Source organism: Brachypodium distachyon, chromosome 3 (genome assembly GCF_000005505.3).
Source record: "Brachypodium distachyon strain Bd21 chromosome 3, Brachypodium_distachyon_v3.0, whole genome shotgun sequence".
Classification (NCBI taxonomy): Eukaryota; Viridiplantae; Streptophyta; class Magnoliopsida; order Poales; family Poaceae; genus Brachypodium; species Brachypodium distachyon.
Window position 1 is genome coordinate 35,801,999 of NC_016133.3, and position 23,345 is coordinate 35,825,343.

The window sequence follows — 23,345 nt, forward strand, 5'->3', positions numbered from 1 at the left end:
ACAACAAAAGAGAAATGACATCACAATTACAACAGCAGAATAAGTTCCAATAGCCACCAGGCCTATATATTAGCATGGGCAGAGTGGACGACGGAATATGGCCCCTAATTTTTTGGGCCCCCCAAAATTTAGTTAAGAATATTTATTAGTTAGATGAAGATAGAATCAATATAGCCCACCAAGCTCATGCAACCCTTTCAAGCTCACGACTAAAGGAAACTAATGCATATGCTTGCTAATCACTCTTCCTTTCCCTCCCCTGAATCGCCTACTAAATATCTAACCTGATTTCTTCAGGCACATTGGCCTATGCAACTCCTCCCAACCTGAAAATCAATCTAGCGGACACCAATCTCTACTCTAGTTTCACCGGCGTTTTTTCCTAATTCCACTTTAAATCATTAGGATTGTCCAAATATGAGGCCTCAATTTATGTTTGGCACAGGAACCTCCAAATTCTAGAGACGGCCTTGGTAGCCACTCACAAGTGGTGTAAGAGGCGAGCTCGCTAACGAGCGCTCGTCAATGAGCACTCGCCGAGTTCTCTTGTTGAGATCGTTAAGCTTAACTATCTGAATATCTGAAAAAGAAGTTTGGTTTAGTATTTTAGTTATTGAATATACATCTAGGAACCGAGCCAACGAGTGTTCAATGAGATCGTAGAAATTCTGTCTTTTGCGGGGCTACTCCTAAACGTGCGCGTTAGCTATTCTCGACGCGCCCGAACACCGATGGGAGGAGAGCACGACGTAGTCAGGTAGCCGAAGTTTCCAACTACGGCGAGTCGATCGACGACCAGATGTCTGCGTGGGACGGGTTCTCTAAAGCCGGACGAGCGGCGCTCGGTCTCGATCGAGATAGATGCCGTGCGTATATGCTTTGGCGCTCCTCCTCGTGCGCTGGCTCGTCTACGGTTGGTCTTCTGCCTGCGCCCCTCGTTCCGAGCATCGTCTCCATCGGTGGAGATTTTGAAAAATCGCATGAGACAGTAAAAATCAAACCGACCTAGCCACTCGTCTCGTGCTCGGTCGGGCTCCGGACCGGAAGTGCGAAAGAGGAAACGAGTCGGTTTCCGATTCGAAGCCGACCGACCCAGCCTTCCGTTCCGGTGGATTTCGTGGAAGCGTCACGTGGGTCAAGAGCCGGCCAAAACCGATCGCGACTCCATTCCACCAGCCCTCCTGCTGCTTCCGCCACCTACAAAGATTCCACGACTCCATTCCACAAGCCAGAACCTCACCGCACCGCCGCCCGTCTGCCTGCTTCCATCTGACCACCGGGAGAGATCGATCGGAATCTCGCACCGCAAAGCACGCACGGGCCGGATCCACGCACCCAGCAGCCCTATACCTTCTATGCGGCGGGCGGCGTTGGCGGCGGTGATGCGCGACTGGTCGCGGCGGCGTTAGGAGAGGTGTTTGCGCTCTTCCCCGCGGCAGCAAGCCGGGGCGATGGGGTGCATCCAGTCGAAGGCGAAGCGGAGGCAGCATCCGGGCTATGAGGACCCCGTCGGCCTCGCCGCCCAGACCGCCTGTGAGCTCCACCCACCGATCCCGCCCCTTTCCCCCCTTTCTACGCAATCCGTGTAATCCAGCTTCTAATAGCTTCCCAGGCCGTGTGCGATGCTGGGGATCCTGCCGTGGATAGTCGAAACAAATCAAATAATCAGAGTAGTAGATATATGCTTGACTACCATATGCTTTCCTATTAGTAGATACCAGCACTAGTTCCGTGAGTTTGATGCGGTATTCATCTGCCATGCGCTAATGCTCCACCTCCTCCTGGCTTGCGAATTATGATTGGACGTTGCCTGACTTGGTGTGCTTGCTGTTTTGTTCGTGCAGTCAGCGTTAGTGAGGTCGAGGCGCTGTTCGAGCTGTTCAAGAGCATCAGTGGCTCGGTGATCGATGACGGGTTGATCAACAAGGTAACACTCTCTTAGGAACTCAATTGTGTTTCCTCGCCTTGTCAAGACAGATACAAGTGCCAAATAAGCACCTGAGACATGTTGCTGCTTACTCTTTGTCTTTCACTCTGGAAGATGAAATTGAACCTTGCCATGCCAGAATTGTATTAGGCATGTGATGACTCTCTTAAAGCCTTACAGCTGAGCAACTTATGCAGCATTGTCCCTTTTAGTGACTACATATAGCCATTAACAGTTCTACATTCTTTAACATCATATGAATACATGGATCCTTGTTGTACATGTGGTTCGTGACTGAAATTTTATTCTTGCAGTACAGCTCGATGAGCCTGTTTGATATGTTGTTGAAACTGTCTGTATACTAAACACTGAAACTATGAGTAATTTCTATCTCTATATCATGCAGGAAGAGTTCCAGCTTGCATTATTCAAAAACGCGAGGAGGGAAAATCTTTTCGCTAATCGGGTATCCATCCTCTTGGCAACCATTCTCATTTGCTATATTACACATTATGTTGTGCTTCCGGGCGCACTGTTAGCAGTATGAATTGATTTACGTAAATTGACCTTGTAGATATTTGACCTTTTCGATGCCAAGAAAAGGGGTGTTATCGATTTTGGTGACTTTGTTCGAGCTTTAAATGTGTTTCATCCGAACTTCCCGATGGAAGAGAAAATCGATTGTAAGTTGTAGCCTTTCTGTTTTGTCGTCACTTCACAGAAATCATTAATCATACCCACTTTCTAGAAGTTTGAACAGCTTGATTGATACTTGACAGTTTCCTTCAAACTATATGATATGGATGGTACAGGGTTTATAGAACGGAATGAGGTAATTTCTGGATTGCCTCTCTGAATGTTCTCTAACCTTTGTTTTCTTGTTGAGGTTTTCTGAAATGGTCATACAGTAGTTGTTTCTTGTGGGATACAGAAGAAATTTTGTTGATGTGTGTCTAAAGTTTGAGTAGAGTGTGCACTCTGCTGAAGTAACTTCTTTGAAAGAGAAAAGGAGGCATACCCTGATATGCTTCCATTACAGAAACAAAATCGGCAAAGCAACATGTACCCACTACTGCGGCACATGCTTCACAAAGAAACACTGATAGTACGACAATGACTGTGATTGTCTTTTTCCTTAAGGACTGAGCTAACACCGAAAGTGTAGCTACCTAGCCTCTCAGAGCTTCTAAATTTACTACCATACAGCACACATCACAGTTACTACTTGTGAGGATAAAACTAATAAGACGGCCAAACCCGCCACAGACGCTCTATGTTGTTAGGAAGCCAAGCAATAGCCAAAAATGTGGGTAATGAATTCCATATAAACTGAGCCATAGGACTTGTTGCTCAAAGTTACGGCATAGTACAAATAATTTTCAGAGAACCCACCTTACAGGATTTTTGCAGCAATATTTTGAAATTTGAATGTACATGTTTTCTTGCTGAACCAGAGATCATACAACCTTGGAAGTTTTTGACACAAATTCTCTTATGCAGGTAAAGCAGATGTTGATTGCTCTTCTAGGTGAATCAGAAATGAGATTATCAGACGAGATTATTGAGACAATCTTGGACAAGGTATTGAACATTTCTTTTAGAAAGTAGGCAGTGGGTGCTTAAGCTGTAGATAATTCTCATGTTTGTTTAGACCGACAATGACTGGTTAATGGTGCCAGACATTTTCAGATGCTGACACGAATCAGGACGGAAAAATAGACAGAGCAGAGTGGGAGAGTTTTGTCTCTAGGAATCCTTCGTTGTTGAAGATAATGACTCTTTCCTACCTCAAGTAAGTATGGTATATAATAGAGTTTGAGAAGCATTTTTGCACAACTAAGTTTATCTCCACATGCCCAGAAAAATAAATAATGTCTTGCTTGAAAGCTTAATTGAGGCCTGTGCCAGATAAGAAAACCTGTGATAATTGAAATTGGGAAATTAGATGGGATAAGTGCGGTAGGCTATGCATAAACTATTGACTTCTAAGTACGACACGGCATGTTAGTTACTCCCTCCGATCCATATTAATTGTCTCAAATTTGCCAAAATATGGATGTATCTATGCCTAAAAAGTGTCTAGATACATGTAATATTTCGACAATTAATATGGATCGGAGGGAGTACTTATTAGTTACTTGTAGGAGTAAATGTTTACTTGACCTTGAGTTCTATTTCGGTCATCTGAAACGTGCAAAAAGTAGTCTACTACTCTACTGTAAGCGGGCGCAGTGTAAGCGGGCGCAGTGTGGTGCATTTAACTGAAAGTTGTCCTGTGTAGTAGACCACAGGCTGAGTTAGGAAAATTCTAGCAATCTTTATGTTCGGTTCATGCCAATTCATGCACTACCAATTCCTGCCATTAATTGGCTAGAAATTCATTGGCCCTTTGTTGGCCAATATATTTGGCACAAGTTGGGAAGGGATTTTGAGGTGGGTGGGCAAGATTCCATAAGCAACCAATCAAGTGAAGTCAAAATTTTGGCAAAGCAAAGTTGGGCACCAACCAAACATACCAAAAGGGACATAACGAGTCAATGACCATATTTCCATTTGATTTGAAGCAATTAGATTGTTTGCTAACATTTCTCTTGACGTTTCAGGGACATAACAACCACATTTCCCAGCTTTGTATTTCACTCTGAGGTCGATGATATCGTCACATGACCACATAACGAAGTTTCACTTATGGTTGTACAGTTAACGGATAGAGAGAACCTATGATTTGAGTGAAAAGGCAGAATATTGGCAGAAGATGTAACTTGCTTCGTTTGTTTTGTTGATGTTCATTATGTCTGAGAGTTAGACCGCACAGGTTCAGGGAACATTTGCTTGAGTTTACCAGCGCCAAGTTTTCATGTATGTCAGATGCAATTTGAAGGTATTTGATACAACTTATTATTGTCGCTAGAATAAGGGGTGCTATTGCTTCCTCCTAAAAAAAGTTATACTTCGTTGTTCTATCTGGCTAATCTAATTCGGGTGTTTGTTTACGGACACTGCAATCAGGATATGATATATGTATATATAGAGAGAGGAAAAAACCCGCCAGAAAGACTTCTGAATGTGACGCTCGCAAAGTTAGGAAACCAACGAACACCTTTCAAAGCTTAGATCGGTGAGGCTTATAGTACCATTGATTTTAAGACAAATGGTCTAGATCAAGCAATGCTAGGCCGTTCCATTGCATAATAATGTTAGAGGACAAGGATCCGATTTGATATGCGCCGTGTTCCAAGTGCTCCGGGACCACTTGGAGCCTGATAAATTTGTAGCATGCGTCTCTGCTGTCGTTTAAGTTTAGCACAAACAATTTAACAGTCCACTTGGAGTTAAGATATACGAAATAAAAAGTATGAAGTCTTCCTTTCAAATATATTCTTTTTATCCTAAATTCTTGTCATGATTTTAGTTTAATTTCGAACTAAAACTTAAAGTAAAATCACGACAAGAATTTAGGATAAGTACGTTTTAGGCACGGGTGGTGACGGGAGGATATGCGATGAGACCAGCGGAGGGGTACATGGAGGCGGTAGTGCCCCCACCTGGTTGGGTGTTTGCATTGGTCTCCGCAGAATTTGATTATATATCCATTTTACATTACACTTTGATAACTTGTTCCGTATTTCAGTGACGGATGGCTCTAGATCCCACGTGTCATTGGCATAGGACAAGCAAATTATCAAAGTGCAAAGCAATAACGATGACGTGGACAAAGAGTTGGACGTCTCGAAGTGTGTTGAGGACGTCAAGGCCACAACACACCGTACTGAGGACCGCCACCGATTTCACCATCCCCACGTCTAATCGGTGACCGGTCAAGAGAAACGTCAACGCCAATGACTAGTCTACCAAAACTCCGGAAATCGCTAAATCTCACCCTAAGGGGAAAAGAAAAGATTGAGACTTGTCAGATTAATTTTATAAATCACAGTGGACGGGTTGAGAGCTACATGCAAAAAAAGACGTCGTGGAGCCATGCTAGCAACACTAACCCACCACAAAATGTTGACTATGCTCGCCGACATGGTTAGGGACTAAAGTGAGTGAGTTAAACAATATAGTGGTAACGCGAGCAGAAACTCGACGTCTAGGCCAAAGCCTAGTCAATGTACACAAGTAAGAAAAAAAGAATCTCCAAAATACTACTCCCTCCGTTTCATATTAATTGGCACGAATTTAATACAACTTGTACAAAATCCGTGTCATTTTCTTTTTTAAATCAAATCAGTGTCGATTAATATGTAACTGAGGGAACAAGAGCCAGTGGGCTTTGGTCCATCATTATAGAAGCGATTGGGTCACTTCTGAGTTCTGATCCCAACACTGACGTAGAAATATCTCGAAGAGCTGGCGTAGTGGCGTGTCATTTTTGCGGGAAACCCCCGGGCGCCTATCGTAATTACCTCAGCCGCCTACCCACCTCACGCCCACGGCTCTCTCTCTCTCTCCTCTCTCCGCCTCGTCAGCACTCCGATCTCTCTCTCGTCCCCCCACACCTGCGCAGCCGGCGCAAACCCTAGCGCCGACACGCCGCGACGTGCGGCTGCCGCTGCCGGAAGTAGAGGCTTCCACCGACATACCGTGGGCGAAGGATGAGCGGCGCGGCTTACAGGGATCGGGCGGAGATGGACCGGAAGCGCATCAAGGAGGCGCTCGAGAAGCAAGCGGAGAGGCCGACTCCGTCCACCTCCAAGGGGGCGGTGGCCAAGGAGAAGGAGCGGCTCACTGCCGGAAAGTTGATAACGCCGACGATCGGCAAGCCCGGGAAGGTCTCCGATGGCGGTGAGGATCTAGCCTCTCACCGATCACTGTTGCTTGTTTTGTGTGCTGCATTACCTGCTTTGGCTAGATAGCGCGGCTTCTGCTGTTTTAGGGGTAGAAATTATATGGTGTGCTATTACTTGCATCGTTTCCCCGTTTGCGCTGAGATGCAGCAGACTGGAAGCTCACTGCATTGGCTGGAGCTGAACAAGCTATTCTGTTTTCTTTTTCTGGTTACTTTCTGTCTGAAAACTATGATTAAAGTGCATTCAATATTTTGAAATCTGCACATGAGTAAGAATAGTGAGGTTTTGGTGAAGATGGAGGGCCAGAGGCTGCAGAGATTGCTCGAAGAGTACTGAGAGATACAACCTTTGATTTTATTTTGCCGGACGGGCAGTTGTTTTACTGGCTTACGCGATTGTCTTCCAGATAATGTTTGGATTTTCCGGGATTGGTTGCTACAAATAATCTCAGTCATCTTTTTCTTCATGTTTGTTTGTCTGCTGGGCTCATTGTTGAATGATCATATGATATTGAAGATAAATAAAGCACTTGGTGCAAGATGATTTTGGGTATAGCAGGCTGATAGGATTTGCTCCTTTGTGAGTCTTTCCTTCGGCATGAAAGATGGCCCCTGGAGAGTAGAGTGATTTCTTAGTGTAATGTCAGTGCATTTGCTCCATTATCTTGTTGTTTTTGTTCTGCAGAACATTATATGGTTTAGTTCATCTGGCATGTTTTTGCATGATAGGTTCTGGTTACTTCCTGTCCTTTTGGTTCTATCTTTGCATATTTTCTATTTTGTAGACACCATTGAAAATTTCTTACCTGTTGAAGTTGCTTCAACCCATGTTGCGTAATAGTGCTAACGCCTGTAGATCTTATATACCACGGCTGAAGTGAAAAATAAAGCACAGTTAAAGTTTTACACATGTATCTAAGGGTGATTAATTGTACAGTTTGATATCTGAGTTCCAATAATGATTTTTTTGTCCAAATCACGTTGTTAGTTTGTTGTTCCAACCGTGGCACCCGCTTAATGGAACTTGCCAACTGTTATTGTCAAACCTAATTAATTATTAATCAAACAAAGATTGTCCTGATCTAACTCTTTGATTGGTAAGATTTCAAAATCAGTGAGTTCTAGTAATGTCTTTTGGGCAAATCACATTGTTTGTTGTTTCTCCAACCAGGACACACATTTAACCAAACTTACCAACCATTATTGCTGAACCGGATTAATTATTATCCACACAAAGATTGACTAATTCTAACTGGTTATTTGGTAAGATTGCAAACACGGAAACTACAGAAAGAATGCCCTAAGCTGCTAAACCATTCAATCGTGTTCAGCTGAGTAGTTCTAGTAACTTTCTTTGGGCAAATCACATTATTTGTTGTTTCTCCAACCAGGACGCACATTTAACCAAACTTACCAACTATTATTGCTGAACCTAATTAATTATCAACCAAACTTACCAGCCGTGTTATTGCTGAGCCTGAACCAAACAAAGGTTGACTAATTCTAACTGTTTATTCGGTAAGATTGCAAACATGGAAACTACAGAAAGAATTGATGCACTAACTGTTTAATCAATCATGTTCACCTAAGCTTAAGAATTCTATCAAGTATGATTTCTTGATGTCATAAGGCACTGGGTAAATGCAGAGATGTAACATCGTTGGTCGTGGAGTTGGGTGATGGGGGGTGCTTTCTTGTTGTCAATGCAGGTCTTGTCAACCTCTGGTGCATTGGGGACTGGCTGCAACAGATAATGCAAGTCGACAAGATGAAAACAAAAATATATTATTGATGAACAGCAAAATAGTAAGAATTTTAGAAGGGTGTGATAGATCTGAATGATGGCAAGCTTCCAAGAGAAACATTAAGAGTATATTGGTAGGAAATAGGATGGGAGCTGGGACGACGGGAACATGATGTCGGCTTCTTCTGTTTACATGCTATAGGGTGTTGGTAGCATTCATTAATCCCTCCTCTATCCCTGGTACTTTCTGTTGGGTCAGCGTCTGCTCTTGATTTTGAATTGAATGAAGGAGATTAAGACCACCGAGGCACTGACCGAACAAGGAGCTATTGGTTGGTTTATTTCAGTTATTGGTTTCCTTTCTTTTTTTTCTTACCCCCCTATATGTAGCCACGAGGAGAACAATACAATATGGAGTGTAGGCAGGGCAAAAGAGGTTTAGCTACAAAAAAAGGACTATCTGGGTGGTTGTGAATCTAACCCAGGACCACTTGTTTTAGGACAGGCGTCTTAGGCTCTTGGCCGTTCCAGTGGAGATATCAGTTAGTTCGATTCAGCTCTTTGGGTTTTCATTTTTTGCTCACTCCTATATGTAGCCACATGAGTTGAAACATGCACATATGGAAGGAGGTTCTAACCTGCATCTTAGGCTCTTAGCCTTTCTTCCACTGACAACGAGAGTTGGTTCGATTCAGCTTTCCGCGTCTCCAGTTTTGCTCACTCCTATATGTAGCCACGGATGGGAAAAACACAAAGAGGGCAAGATCAGCACAAAAAGATAAATATCATAGAAGTATCTGAAAAAAAAGAGATTTAGTTGCCTAAAAAGTTGTGGTAGCAGCGGATTGAATCCAGGACCACTTGCTGTAGGATCAGTATCTTGGCCTTTCCTATAACAGATAGGGAAAGAATGCAGTATCAGCACAAAAGGTGCGTATCATAATAGTATCTAAAAATGAGATTTGGTTGCTTAAGAAAAGTTGAGCTAGCAGCGTATCAAACCCATGTCCACTTCCTTTAGGATCAGTGTCTTCCTGTAGGATTTGCTCTTGTTTTTACTATTTGAACCAGTCTGTTCTGTTCATGATGGTCTCAATCAAGCCTGAGTTGAAGATGAACACCATAGGCTTGGAACCTGTTGAGACTCTAGGGAATGTTATATCAAACACTATTAATTCATTTTATGTAGGGTAATTCAGCAATAATTATTTATTTCTTTGCTTTATTGATATACTGATATGTACTTAGGATGTCACTTTACTGAAATAGTTATCCTTGTGAAATTATTATTATTTAGCAATAATTATTTATCTCTTTGCTTTATTGATATACTGATATGTACTTAGGATGTCACTTTACTGAAATAGATGTCCTTGTGAATGAAATTATTATTTTGACCTGTAGACTCCTCTAACCTTCGTATTGTGGCACCGCAGAGGAATTCGAAACTGACAGTGAAGATTCTGATGTTAGTGGTTCTGAAGGAGAGGACACATCTTGGATTGCATGGTTCTGTAGCTTGAGAGGCAATGAATTCTTCTGTGAGATCGATGATGATTATATACAGGATGATTTCAATCTCTGTGGTCTAAGCAATCAGGTGCCATATTATGATTATGCACTTGATCTGATCCTAGACATCGAGTCTTCTAATGGTGAGATTGTTTTTTCTTAAGAAGCTACTCCCTCCGATCCTAAATTGTTGTCGAAATATTACATGTATCTAGATGCTTTTTAAGAATAGATGCATCCATATTTGGGCAAATTTAAGTCAAGAATTTAGGATCAGAGGGGGTACTAATTTATTAACTAAATACTAGATGTAGCAGTAACACAATTGGCATATTATTTTGAAATTTTACTGTCGATATTTTTTTCAGACTGCCTAATTACCTTTCATCTTTGTATATGTTCAACAATTTCTATTCCTAAAGCAAAATTTCAGCAACCTGCGTATATGCGTTCTTCTGTATTCTAAGAATGGCAGATAGGTACTGTTTAGGTGTACTGTTGAACACATCTCAAAGGGGCCATTTTTGTACAGGTGACGTGTTCACTGAGGAGCAAAATGAATTAATAGAGTCATCTGCAGAGATGCTGTATGGATTAATTCATGCACGGTACATCTTAACCAGCAAGGGTCTGGCTGCAATGGTAATATACGTTTTGATCCTATGGCATGCATCAAGATATAGTTTCTTATCTCACCAGAGTACTAAATTATGATGTTTTCATTTGTTCCAGTTAGAAAAGTTTAAGAACTATGATTTCGGCAGATGCCCTCGAGTATACTGCTGTGGCCAACCCTGTCTTCCAGCAGGGCAATCCGATATTCCTAGGTCAAGCACAGTGAAGGTGTTTTGTCCAAAATGCGAAGATTTACATTATCCAAGGTCCAAGTACCAAGGCAGTATCCTTTGTATTTTTCATTCTGCTAGAATTTTTAGCATATCTTCATCCACCTTAGGCCTTGTTTGGCACAAGTGTTTTTGTGGTGTTTTTTAGGGTATTATCCACTCCAAATTAAAAAACACTAGAAACCCCAAATAGTTGTTTGGTAGGAAAGGATTAGAGGGGATTATCCCTAGTTTCCCCCACAAAACACTCCATTTTGTGTACCAAACTAAAACACTTCTCATACTAGTTTTTTTTTTTTCTAAACACTAGTATTTTGGGTTTTTGAGAGTTTTGTGTGAACACCCAAACCCCTCAAATACCAAAACACTAGTGACTAAAAAATTCACTAATACCAAACAAGGCCTTAAGAGTATTAACTTGTGTGGCCCATTTAACGTTGCTTATGTACTTTTCATGCTGTTTCGTGAATTTTTTAGCTAAGATATTTCCATCCACCTGTTACTAAACCATTAGCTTATGTGGCCCATCCCATGCTGTTCTCTTTAAACTGTGCCCATATATCCTTTCGAACTACTGAAACATATCTCTAATAGTAAAATGTCATTAAGCTTTCTCCGTCACAATAGGGTAGTGATACCCTGTAAAAGAATTTTAGGTTTGATAGAGGGTTAGTGATCCAATCTAAACATGATTTAACTTTATTTCGTCCTGCACTTTGGAAATTTGGTAGCTTCGGTGTGTCAAATATTCATACACATGTTTGGTGGTTACAATTATACAAACATGATTTTATCTCGCTGTTATGCTGCCCTTTTTATCTCCTTAACTTCTGTAAGACATTGATGGAGCATACTTTGGTACTACATTTCCTCACCTCTTCTTGATGACATATCCACACTTGAAGCCGCAGAAGCCATCGCAACAATATGTTCCAAGGGTTTTTGGCTTCAAACTTCACAAGCAATCGTGACAAACTTTTACCAGCAGGTGCCACTTGTTTTTACCTAGTTTTAGGGATGGAACACCACGGCCCAACAATGTTGTGGCCTCTTGATCGAGTGCCATTGAGCTTGAATCTTGTTGTAAACTGCTGATCAACTGTATGTGCTTTCTTGTATGACTCCTGTGCAATCCTAGGTTTTCTTGCTTGATCAAGCCATTTGCTTGTTTTGGGGATATTCGGGATGCCAGTATGTCCAATTCAGAATCATTTCAATCACCTCCCTAGCAAATCTTCTTGTATGACTCCTGCGCAATCCTAGGTTTTCTTTCTTGATCAAGCCATTTGTTTGTTTTTGGGATATTCGGGATGCCAGTATGTCCAATTCAGAATCATTTCAATCACTTCCCTAGCAAATCAAAATTTCATAATTTTGGGTAATTCTTATTGGAGGTTTTTGTAATTTGTGTTTAGCCTAGTAAGCTCTTCAAAGTTTTCGGCAAGAATTTAAAATATTTTATTTTTTAAAAAAACTGTATATATATGAGAATTTACGTGTTCCAAGTAGGGCCGAGCCGTGACATGTGACTGGATCAATAACGTGCTTCCATATTTAGAATGCCATGTTCTTCCATTTTCTCCTGATTAGTTAAAGGGCCTTAAAATAATCATCTGGCACACGTAGGATCATATCCTGACATCGTTGTGGTCTCTGTGTGGATAAGCATACCGATCTAGCTGACTCATCAACATCACAGCACCACGACGAATCTGTCCCTACTTCCTTGACCAATGACGCCTCACATTTCAGCAAATTAATTATTATGGTTATTGACTCGGTAATATTTTCAACTGAGGATAATCGAGTGGAATATCCTTAGTGACTTCACGGCCATGTGCAACTCTTTACTGTTTTACTAAACTTAGAGATGATCTTGTCTTGCTTTCAATTTTTCTTTTAGGATCTTGTCTTGAGCTCGCCACTACGAGTCTACGACCACCACAACCATCCACTGTACTGCTAAACTTGGAAGAAATTATCTTGTCTTTGAGGTCGTAACTTCGAGACCACCACAAGCATATCACTCCTCCCTACCACTAAACTTAGAAACAGTCTTGTCTTGAACTCGTTAATTACTTCAATCACCATCACTAAACTTAGAAACTATCTTGTCTTTGAACTCTTAAACTTCAACCAAACGCAGTAGGTGTTCTTGTATGATGATCCGAAGCAATGAACTGACCGCCGAGAATGGCCGAGGCCCCACATTTGCAGGGGAAATTCTAATTGTGTCCTACTGAAGGCGACCCCATCTCTCTCCGGCTCCCATCTGCTTGCTTTCCTTGCACATAGACGAGACGACAAGACAGATCAAGGCAAATGGCTTTTCAAAAGAAGGAACGAGGAAAAGAAACCGATCAAGGCAAAGGCAGGGCCAAATGTACACAGAAATATAAAGGAGATATCATTGTGCTGGTTACCACTTTTTATCCATTTTTTATCCATGCATTCCATGTGCATGCCAACCCTGCAAAAACTAACCAAGTACACAGTGACAGTACTAATATAGCAAGGCTGTAAATAGTACTACGATGGTAAAGTGGTTATGGAGTAAAGACTATTCATGTGCTTGCTAAGTTACAGCTTCCTATTTGGTAATTAGTGCAAGTTTCGTCCAGATTTTTTTTTTAAAAACTTGTTCGTGCATAGGAAACTACGCACACTCCCATGACGTGTGGATTGTCCTCACCAATTTGAAGTACGTTGCTTCCAAAGCACTACAGTCCAAGTTGATTTATTTGGTATTCTCAATAATTGCAACTCTATTGGATTATAAGCAAAAGGACAAACTGAATGCGGCCGGCCGGTTGTATGTATGAAACACATCAGCAAAAGAGCAAAAAAAGCGTCCTGACAAAGAGTGTCAGTGGCTCACAAGTATTTTATTTGATCCATATTGGACGCTAGAGCAAAAGGGCACAAACTCAAAACCAGAGACATATTGAGCTCCCAACTCATTCTGATCAAGATCAAACGGCTCATAAGGGAGGTCTGTCCATTTATAAGCACGATCAGCTACTACCAGTAGCAAGAGCCAATAATTAGAGGCGGAGCTACAACTGAAATCAGATTTGGATATTTGGAATGGGTTCGTAAACATTTTTCTAATCGCCGTTACATTAACAAAGGGAAGCGTACTCTTGTATAAGAAAAGAAAGAGTGCGATGTGCATAGAGCTGTAAGTTTGTGACCTTCAAGGTACCCATTGACCCTCTCCTTAGTTGCACCAAATAAACTAAAGTTTTAAAATGACACAACTTTTTGAAAAACTAGTTCATTTGTTTGAACTGAGGAGGATCAAAGGGTATCCTGGGGGTCACCAAGTTGCACCCCTAGATGTGCATCAGGAAGACTTTTATATCAGTGATTGTTTAAGTCTGAAGAATCAAATTCCAATTGTTTTAGTAACCAGTTCAAAGTGCATAAAAAATCCTCAAAATTATTAGAATTACATTACTGTTTAAGCACTCACAGGACATAAAATGTTTTACTGTTTCTAAGCTATTTCCATGCGACAAATTTTAATTTGTGCGACAAAAACATTCTTCTTTTTTGTTCCCTAAGAACTCCACCTGAAACCTAAATAAGCAGACTAGATGCTGAGCATTTATCTATGCAATATTGGCAATGAATAAAGATTCTGAGTTTATCACACTTAACTGTGTTGCATTAATCACAGTGATCATCCATTCCATGCGCAGCGTGAGCGAGGGAGGAAGAGAAGAGGAGAAAACCCTCTGGAGCGGAGCGAGAGGACGAACAGGGGGCGAGAGAGGAAAGACCCACAAAAACCGGTGCAGAAAAGCCAGGCCCAGGAGAGAAAAGCGTTCGTAGACCCACAAGGCGGCAGCCTCCCCTCCCCTTCCTCCTCTCCCCGCCCCGTTCATGTCGCCGGCCACCGCCTCCTCCTCCAATCCCAAATCCAATTCCGACTAGCTGAGATGCACCACCACCACCTCCCCGCCGCCGCCGCCGCCGCGCCGGATGCGGCCGCCCCGGACCCGCCGGCGTCGGGGAGCGATCCCAACCACCACCCGCCTCCGCATCCTCCCTCCCTCCGCATCCACATCCCGGCGAGTCCGCACCACGCGCTCCCCTCCACCCCGCACAAGCGGCCCGTGACCATGAACTCCTCCTCCTCCTCCACCCCGACCCGCCCGTCGCCCTTCACCCCGCCGCGCCGCCGCAAGCTCGCCGCGTCCTCCCCTGCGCCGGCGGCACCGGCGGCGGCGGCCGCGGCCGCGGCCGCAAGGCACCTCCTCCGGTGCCTCCACCTCCGCCTCCGTATCCTGCTGCTCCTCTCCCTCCCCACCCTCTACTTCCTCTCCCCGTCGCCCGCCTTCCTCCCGCGCTCCCTCCTTGCCGACTTCCTCTCCGCCGCCGCCTTCTCCTGCGCGCTCCTCCTCCTCCTCTGCCTCTCCCTGCCCCGCCTCCCATTCCCGCTCCCCTTCCACCTCCCGCTCCGCCGCCCGCGCCGATCCCCGATCCTCTGGTCCATCGGCTCCTCGCCGTCCGCCTCCGCGTCCGCCCCCACCACCGGCCATTTCGTCGAGGTGTACAGCAACGGCGACGTCTACGAGGGCCAGTTCAACCGCGGCCGGTGTACGGGCAGTGGCGTCTACTACTACTACATGAGCGGCAGGTACGAGGGGGACTGGATCGACGGCAAGTACGACGGCTACGGGGTCGAGACCTGGGCCAGGGGGAGCCGCTACAGGGGCCAGTACCGGCAGGGGCTCAGGCACGGCCACGGCGTTTACAGGTTCTACACCGGCGATGTGTACGCTGGGGAATGGTCCAACGGGCAGAGCCATGGGTATGGGGTGCACACCTGCGAGGATGGCAGCCGGTACATCGGCGAGTTCAAGAGAGGGGTCAAGCACGGACTCGGCCACTACCATTTCAGGTTTGAATTGAACTTGTATTTGTTAGAGATTTATCCTTTGTTGTGAAATCAAGCCAGTGCTATTTGCATGCTAGCTGTGATCCATTTTTCATGTAGATAGTGCTGTGAAATATTAGTGTGTTAATGTTAAATTTGTGATATTGTTAGCTACGGCATATGATGACCAAGCAAACTGTAGAGGTTGCATGGCTGTTTTCCATGTACTTTATTTTGCTTCAATGCTATTAAAACATTTGTATGTTTATTGTGGAGTTCGTGTATCTAGCCTAACAAATACTCATGTGTAAGTGTCTATATCATGATATAACCTAGGAATTGTTGTCAAGTTGATAACTACACAGTTTTTTTTATATTAACTCTACTGTAGTACTACCTCCGTTCCATAATTCTTGTTGAAATATTACATGTATCTAGACGCTTTTTAGGAATAGATACATCCATTTTGGGGCAAATTTGAGACAAGAATTATGGAACGGAGGGAGTAGTTCTTTTCACCATACATGAGATGCAGGTAGCATTGTTCGCTTGCTGCTTTCTGTTTATTAGAATGCTTCTTTCAATCAAAGTAAATGACTTTAGTCAGATTGTTGTTTTCATGGGAGAGATGAGATGGTTCGCAGGCTGATTCCCTTCACGATAGATCCAATGGATATTTTGCTTTTTGCTGTTCGTGGTGGAATCTGGAAAAGGTGTAATTATCACTAGGATAGTGCCCCAACAATTACCCTCACTTGTTACCCATGTCTTGCTCATGAACTGGAAAACAAGGTACAGTACTTCTTTATGCTATCCCCGCCGTCCCATACTGTTAGGTAGGAAAGCTATTGGCCAGACAGAGCACATAATCAACTGGAAAAAAAAGAGAAATGAAATGCATTTACTGGTAGAAAAGAAAGGCACCGCTATCAATCTGGATGCAAGGCTGTATATGTATTTTTACTTTTTAGACACATAAATCGTGTGCTTGTTTTCTTCTGCGAATAATATTCCTGGTTATGGTTGTGGCCTTTCCTGAGGAATAGGTCCTGGGTAGGCAACTAATGTATGAATATCCCGCCATGTTTTCTACCTAATTCTAGCAATGGTATGATGTTCACCTGTTTCAGGTGTATGAGGCGTCTTAGAATACTGTTTGAAACTGATCTATGCAAAGCTGTTATTTTTTATACAGTATCTACTTATTCTGTGCCTGAAGTTAGCTATGTTCAGGGCGCGGTTGGATGGTTATTTTGGTCCAATTTTCTATTTTATTAGCCACTAGATTTCTTGTAGTCAGGACCGGCCATATCATGGAGCAATTTTTTTTTACTTTCCTCAATTGCTATACGCATGTGCATTCCGAAAATATATTAATTCACTGTTGTGTTATCTTTTTGTCTGATTGGTTATGGGCTGTGTGAGCCATCCATGTTTGTGTCATGGTCTCTTTGTATTTTGTGGTCCTGCTTTTGTCATCTATGTATTGCTACGTATGAAAAATACCATATCTATAATTTTCTTTCCAATTTTGCTTACCAGATTGCTAACTTGATAGGATGATCAACTTCTGCAAATTTCATGAGAAAACATATAAAGTTATGATGTTGCTGGCCACTCCTAGATATTTTCGTACAACCATCTTCTGTTTGTATCTCCATTGATCTTCAGTTCTCATTTTCTATTGTCCTTTCATGCTTTCTTGTTTCCAATAAGAGTTCACTTAAACTCATGTTTGTTTACATTGCAACACTGTATAATGATTTTTTGTGATAGTCTGGCCTGGTCCAGCTGTATTTGGTACTAAAAAAATACGTTATAAAATTGCTTTTATCTTGAGCTTGTTGCTAACTCTTGTGTTACTTCTGGTAGGAATGGTGACACCTATGCCGGTGAGTACTTTGCTGATAGAATGCACGGTTTTGGAGTCTACAGTTTTGCCAATGGGCATAGATACGAGGGTGCATGGCACGAGGGCAGAAGACAGGGTTTAGGCATGTATACATTCAGGAATGGAGAGACACAAGCAGGCCACTGGCAGAATGGAGTTCTTGACACCTTAAGCACCCAAAATTTTATCCCCGGGTCGCCTATTGCTGTGAACCATTCGAAAGTCCTCAATGCGGTGCAGGTAATGTGCCAGCAGACCATCCTTAGTTGTCAGAAAGAGTCTTCCGTCCCATGATGTTTGATACAACTGTAGTCACTGATTCATGCTCATTTCTGATTGTGTCACACTCAGGAGGCGAGAAGAGCTACAGAGAGGGCGTATGATGTCCCAAGAGTAGATGATAAGGTGAACAGGGCCGTCGCTTCAGCTAATAAAGCAGCCAATGCAGCCAGAGTGGCTGCTGTGAAGGCTGCACAAAAGCGCATCCCAAACAACAACGATGATCTACCGTTGTCAATAGTGTGAGAATGAAACCAACATAAGGTTGGCATGAAGCTGCTTCGTGATGCCACCGCAATACCTGTATAGCCCGGCAAACTTTCCAATTCCCTGATAGGAGGGAAATTGCTCCACCACCGGGTCCATGGCGACACCTGAGTGACGACCGTTGCATCAGAGCTTCGGAACCAGAGTTTCCTGCTGTCCCTTCCACACATCTTTTGCGGTGTCTTTTCGTGACGCAGCAGAACTTCTGAGCTGAGAGATTTCCGCTGTCGAAGGCAGTGGATCGAGGTCAGTAGGTTTCCCTCTGTTTTTCCTTCAGTGTAATACCGCATCCCTACGATAGAGAAATGATGATGTACTACGCCCCAGATATCAGGATACAAGCTTCTGTTCCGCTTTAAGCATGTATAGAAGTATAGAACCCTACGTGTTGTCTGTATCACTTGTAGCATAAACGCATAAAGATATCATGCACCGGTCATGATTGATTCGTGAGTGCCTCCTGTTTGTGTTTGTGGCTGATGGATGTGCTGCTATGAATTCCAACAAAACCTGTTGAACCGATGTTTGTTACCACAGAGAATCTACAGAGATGGCACTTATGCAGGATTTTACCGAGATTCAGTTCACCGTAGTTCAGTTTAAATCCCGATGCTAATATTTAGGGAGATGGTGCATCTATGAAAGAATTTACTGAGATTCCCAAATTTATTTCTTCGCCTGCGATCCATGAACGCACGCCGTCTTCTCCGAATCGAAAAAGGAAGTTGCAAGCTACCGCGTGCACTCACATCACGTAAGCATATACATCAGTAAAGCACATCTTTTTGGTTACTACCAAAGAAAAAGGAAAAGGAAAGCAGATATTTAATCCGAGCCGTCGGCCGGCCGAGCAACGGCAGGAGTCGATCTTGGGATGAATGTCAATGCACCCGACCGGAGCAAGCATATACGTCGGGAAAAGGAAACGCGGAAAAGGAAGGAAGCCGACACCCCACCCCAACGACTCCTCCCACCCACGCGCAAACAAACGAGCCCCGAAGCCCTCCGCGAACCAATCCCCGCTCGTCGCCGGCGGCGCGATGATGATGCTGGTCAACTGCTCCGGCTGCCGCACGCCGCTGCAGCTGCCGCACGGGGCGCCCTGCATCCGCTGCGCCATCTGCGGCGCCGTCACCCACGTCGCAGCGCCCCCCGCGGCCGCGCCGTCCCCCGACCCTGCCCGCGGCGCGGTGGCGCCGTCCTGGGGCCCGCCACCCCCGGCAGCGCATGGGCGCAAGCGCGCGGTGATCTGCGGGATCTCGTACAGGTTCTCGCGGCACGAGCTCAAGGGCTGCATCAACGACGCCAAGTGCATGCGCCACCTCCTCACCACGCGGTTCAGCTTCCCCGACGACTCCATCATCATGCTCACCGGTAAAAACTATCGTTGCTGTTCCTCGTCTCCAGGGTTCTGCACGTGAAGCGATGAGCGATTGTTGGATTGCTAGGGTCAAGATATGATAGAATAGGGGAATTGGGGCATTTGGGTTCATTATCTGCATGCTAGTTATAACTCTGTGATGAATTAATATTTAGGGGGGTTTCTCAAAAATAAATGCAGGGGGAATGGGGAGAAATGACATTTTGTGTTGTTGATATTAAAAGGGTACACGAGTGTATGAGGCTACTGACCTGTAACTGGGTTCACATGAATTAGTATTTTTCATCCAATTTTATCGGAAAGCAATTTAATTGAGTTTAACTTGTTTTAAAGGGCAGGGAGGGGATCATTTATGTTGAGTTATGCTGAGCAACATAAGATCAGAAGAATGATTTAATTCTCAAATATTGTCATCAATCATGAGCTTCCATTCTTACACTTTGTTGGTCATTAGTGGAACCTAATCTAGTGAAATGTCCATTTATCTATTTTTTGTTGGTATTTATGCTGATTAGTTGAACAAAAAGGAAATGCAATTCTGCAGTTGGGAACTATTCAAATTGACCCTGCAAGGTTTGATGCTATTTTTGTAAAGATCTCCTACCTCTTTTGTGTCCTCTAACAGAATATTCACCGGGCACTAATTGATGATACACTTTATTCTATTATCTCCAGCATATTCTTGGAACTGAATTTTGTTCTAAATATAAATGCTACATGCTCCTAGTTTTACCATTAAGCAAGCTGCTCAGTGGAGTTAGGTTGCCCACCTAATATATCTCGCAATATACTATTTTGATTACCATATGATATGTTTTTACATGAGATACAATGTTGGTAACTTTAAGTTCTTGATCTCTTGTAAAGTCTCTCATATGCGTCGTTTGTTTTCTGATGATATGTACTGCAGTTGTAACTCCTGGAACCTGCAATAATCCAATACATTTGTTTATTTGCTTTGCAGAAGAACAAACAGACCCTTACAAAATTCCAACAAAGCATAACATAAGGATGGCCATGTACTGGCTTTTACAAGGTAGTCAACCTGGAGATTCATTGGTGTTCCATTATTCTGGCCATGGGGCACAGCAAAGAAGCTACAGTGGGGATGAAGTTGATGGGATGGATGAAACTCTCTGCCCATTGGATTTTGAGACACAGGGAATGATTGTGGATGATGAAATAAATGCAGCGCTTGTTAGGCCACTTCCTCACGGAGCAAAACTTCATGCGCTCATTGATGCTTGTCACAGTGGGACTGCACTTGATTTGCCTTTCCTCTGCAGAATGAACAGGTTCTTGTGTATCTTCTCTTGCACTTGGCATGATAAATCACTTTCTTCCTAACCTAAAAGTGAATCTTCTTATCTCGCAATTCTTACTACGTGACTGTCCTTGCAAGAAACATGAATGTCATGCTGGTATAATTATATTTAAGCTTGATATATATTGGCATTCTGCTTAATTTGTTCACTGGAAATGCAGCATGTCACTGTTAGTAATTGACCTGTTATTTACATTCCCAAACTACGAAACAGAATGGAGAATTAAGTGTTATGTGTCTGTCATTTGTTGAAATTTTATCTAGCCTATAGCGATGTGCTTTTTGGAGACTAAACTGTAGTCTTATGCTTCTTTCAATAGTTTTGTTTGGCTTCCTTGAGTGAAGTGACTAGCATACATCTTCATAACATTCTATGTATGATGGAATGTGTCTTCCACTAAATTTTCTTATCTACTTTGATACAGGAGTGGGCAATATATATGGGAAGATCACAGGCCACGATCTGGTGTCTGGAAAGGGACTAGTGGCGGGGAAGCTATTTCATTTAGCGGTTGTGATGATAATCAGACATCAGCAGATACTTCAGTAAGTTCTGATCTGATTCAATCTGTGTTATTTGTTGTAATTATAGTGTAATGCAATTATCAGATGGCTTTGTTTAGAAGATAGTTTCAGTGAGAATTCTTTTGGCAAATCATGCTTTCATGCAGTTTATTTTAATACTTTTGTACTAAGGTTTGTTTTACTCTGCTTTAACATTTGATTCAATTGGAATTATTCCTACCAGGCATTGTCAAAGATCACTTCAACTGGTGCAATGACATTTTGCTTCATCCAAGCTATTGAACGTGGGCAAGGCACCACCTACGGGAGTATCCTGAATTCCATGCGTGCGACAATACGGAACACAGGAGGTGGAGGCGATTCATTGGCTGGAGGTGGTGCTGTTACATCGCTCATTTCAATGCTTCTCACAGGAGGGAGCGCTAGTACGGGCGGCTTGAGACAGGTAAATTCTCAGGGTTGGCATGTGTATCTCTGTATATCCCTGATAAATCTGTATATGCTGTTGGTTCTGGCATACTAAAGGGCGGCATTACTTGGGATCATAAGTTAGTATAATATTTCCAGTTTGGCGACGGTACTGACTGTTTTGTCAACTCCTGCAGGAGCCACAGCTTACTGCATGTGATACATTTGATGTGTATGCGAAGCCCTTCTCACTATGATATGATACATTCTCCGGCTGTGTTCTATGAGTCTATCACGAGTCCTGGCTTAAACTATCATGTATAGTCCAGTGTCGAAATGGCTCCTCTATATATAGAGCTAACTTAGTCTATCATTTCATGCTCATATTAAAACTGCAGAGTTTGGCCCCTTTGAATTGTTTCTGATTTGAGGGAATGCACCCATACCACATAATGATAGTATAAAGTGCAGGGCTTGAGGAGATTTCAGGTTAATTTGCAGTTCATTCCTCTTATTCTTTTCCTTTTTCTCCTCTCTTTTAATTTGGAATTATTGCATGTATCCTATCCAAAGCATCTTTCATTCGGAGTGTCTATGCTCTGGATCATAATATTTCAGTTCCGCATCCTATCATCGTTTGAACCTGCAAAGTGGGCAAACATATTTACTCCATTTTTTAATAAGAGGCAAACATATTTACTAGCTCCGTCCAACAAAGGAGTTCTTAACTTTGACTAAATTTGAATGCATCTGTACACTGAGTCATGTCTTTTTGAGGATGCAACGGTCGATCCCCGGGATTCGATTAGAAGAATAGAATTGGCCCTGTTTATGAGGAAAACTGGGCCTGAAAACCGATACAAATGCACGGCTTATTCAAGAAAAGCCGTGCGAAAAATCCTGACAAAGAGCATACACAGGAACTGAATAAACCAGCTGCCACCGCAAAGACAAAGACCTCTTCCGCTCTAACGACGCCGAATAGAGAACGGCTCCTTGCGCTAGAAGAAGGTAGGCAGAGCGGGGCTTCTTCGATGACCGGAGACAGAAGAGATTGCCCTGACGGGAGCGGCTCGCGCATCGGCAAGCCCTCGTGTAGCACGAAGTCGCACTCCCTGGCCAGGACTCATACCAAGCCCACCGCAGAGAGCAAACTCTGCCGCCAAACGAGGGCTCCAAAGGCAACGCCTCCAAGGAGGATACGATTCGGACGTCGCCGTTACCCGACCCGGACCCTGAGTCAGGGCTTTCGCTCGGAAGCGCCTCGCTTGCAAAGGGTGGGATGTGGTGGAGCTGCACAACGACGACTTCAAGAAGGAAAACGATGTCCATGGACGCCATCGTCGCCGGCACCGACAACGTCGATGTAGAGCTTTCACTCGCAGCCGCCACGCCCACCGCGGACAGGAGCGGACAGAGGTCCTAACCAGGGGCCACCGTGCCAATCCGAGCGCCGGCGAAGCTCGCCGAACGCCACGTGCCAAAACCACCACGGGCACCGGCCAGGACGCCGCAACCGCCCCGCGCACCGGATCTGGCCATCCCAACCGCAGGAGCCGGCATGGCCG

General features: G+C 43.7%; 4 protein-coding genes and 1 long non-coding RNA gene across 6 annotated transcripts; all 5 read left to right on the plus strand.

The window, feature by feature from the left end:
- The first annotated feature begins 1,148 nt into the window (after positions 1 to 1,148).
- LOC100826886 (calcineurin B-like protein 1) lies at positions 1,149 to 4,890 on the plus strand. Of its 2 annotated transcripts, none has more exons than XR_002965083.1 (8): positions 1,149 to 1,533; positions 1,845 to 1,927; positions 2,334 to 2,393; positions 2,502 to 2,610; positions 2,707 to 2,759; positions 3,428 to 3,508; positions 3,617 to 3,719; positions 4,531 to 4,890. XR_002965083.1 is itself a non-coding variant. In XM_003574302.4 (8 exons), the coding sequence occupies exons 1-8, from the start codon at positions 1,452 to 1,454 to the stop codon at positions 4,592 to 4,594; spliced, it is 645 nt and encodes a 214-aa protein (XP_003574350.1). In that variant the 5' UTR covers positions 1,154 to 1,451; the 3' UTR covers positions 4,595 to 4,890. The 2 variants fall into 2 exon arrangements, 1 of the variants encoding a protein (XP_003574350.1); XM_003574302.4 differs by having other exon boundaries at positions 1,154 to 1,533; positions 3,607 to 3,719.
- A 1,446-nt stretch (positions 4,891 to 6,336) lies between these two features.
- On the plus strand, positions 6,337 to 12,060 carry LOC100827500 (casein kinase II subunit beta-1). Its single transcript, XM_003574304.4, has 5 exons — positions 6,337 to 6,712; positions 9,897 to 10,115; positions 10,505 to 10,614; positions 10,705 to 10,870; positions 11,655 to 12,060. Exons 1-5 carry the CDS (start codon positions 6,523 to 6,525, stop codon positions 11,786 to 11,788), a joined length of 819 nt encoding a protein of 272 aa, XP_003574352.1. The 5' UTR covers positions 6,337 to 6,522; the 3' UTR covers positions 11,789 to 12,060.
- Positions 12,061 to 14,568: 2,508 nt separating this feature from the next.
- LOC104583697 (phosphatidylinositol 4-phosphate 5-kinase 4) lies at positions 14,569 to 18,659 on the plus strand. Its single transcript, XM_010236703.3, has 3 exons — positions 14,569 to 15,726; positions 17,575 to 17,833; positions 17,945 to 18,659. The coding sequence occupies exons 1-3, from the start codon at positions 14,762 to 14,764 to the stop codon at positions 18,116 to 18,118; spliced, it is 1,398 nt and encodes a 465-aa protein (XP_010235005.1). The 5' UTR covers positions 14,569 to 14,761; the 3' UTR covers positions 18,119 to 18,659.
- Positions 15,748 to 17,292, plus strand: LOC112271630. The gene is made up of 2 exons (XR_002964954.1): positions 15,748 to 16,237; positions 16,329 to 17,292. It is a non-coding gene; the product is annotated as an uncharacterized LOC112271630 (long non-coding RNA).
- A 413-nt stretch (positions 18,660 to 19,072) lies between the features above and the next one.
- LOC100839106 (metacaspase-1) lies at positions 19,073 to 22,291 on the plus strand. Its single transcript, XM_010236704.3, has 5 exons — positions 19,073 to 19,513; positions 20,485 to 20,815; positions 21,270 to 21,390; positions 21,593 to 21,814; positions 21,975 to 22,291. The coding sequence occupies exons 1-5, from the start codon at positions 19,180 to 19,182 to the stop codon at positions 22,032 to 22,034; spliced, it is 1,068 nt and encodes a 355-aa protein (XP_010235006.2). The 5' UTR covers positions 19,073 to 19,179; the 3' UTR covers positions 22,035 to 22,291.
- The last annotated feature ends 1,054 nt before the right edge of the window (positions 22,292 to 23,345 follow it).

Coding starts and splice junctions, on each gene's coding strand:
- LOC104583697 (XM_010236703.3), top strand. CDS start 14,762: ATGCACCACCACCACCTCCCCGCCGCCGCCGCCGCCGCGCCGGATGCG. Junction 15,727..17,574: donor CTCGGCCACTACCATTTCAG/GTTTGAATTGAA, acceptor TACTTCTGGTAG/GAATGGTGACACCTATGCCG. Junction 17,834..17,944: donor AAGTCCTCAATGCGGTGCAG/GTAATGTGCCAG, acceptor TGTCACACTCAG/GAGGCGAGAAGAGCTACAGA.
- LOC100839106 (XM_010236704.3), top strand. CDS start 19,180: ATGATGATGCTGGTCAACTGCTCCGGCTGCCGCACGCCGCTGCAGCTG. Junction 19,514..20,484: donor CTCCATCATCATGCTCACCG/GTAAAAACTATC, acceptor TTTGCTTTGCAG/AAGAACAAACAGACCCTTAC. Junction 20,816..21,269: donor TTCCTCTGCAGAATGAACAG/GTTCTTGTGTAT, acceptor ACTTTGATACAG/GAGTGGGCAATATATATGGG.
- LOC100826886 (XM_003574302.4), top strand. CDS start 1,452: ATGGGGTGCATCCAGTCGAAGGCGAAGCGGAGGCAGCATCCGGGCTAT. Junction 1,534..1,844: donor CCTCGCCGCCCAGACCGCCT/GTGAGCTCCACC, acceptor TTGTTCGTGCAG/TCAGCGTTAGTGAGGTCGAG. Junction 3,720..4,530: donor ATGACTCTTTCCTACCTCAA/GTAAGTATGGTA, acceptor TTGACGTTTCAG/GGACATAACAACCACATTTC.
- LOC100827500 (XM_003574304.4), top strand. CDS start 6,523: ATGAGCGGCGCGGCTTACAGGGATCGGGCGGAGATGGACCGGAAGCGC. Junction 6,713..9,896: donor CGGGAAGGTCTCCGATGGCG/GTGAGGATCTAG, acceptor GTGGCACCGCAG/AGGAATTCGAAACTGACAGT. Junction 10,871..11,654: donor AAGGTCCAAGTACCAAGGCA/GTATCCTTTGTA, acceptor AACTTCTGTAAG/ACATTGATGGAGCATACTTT.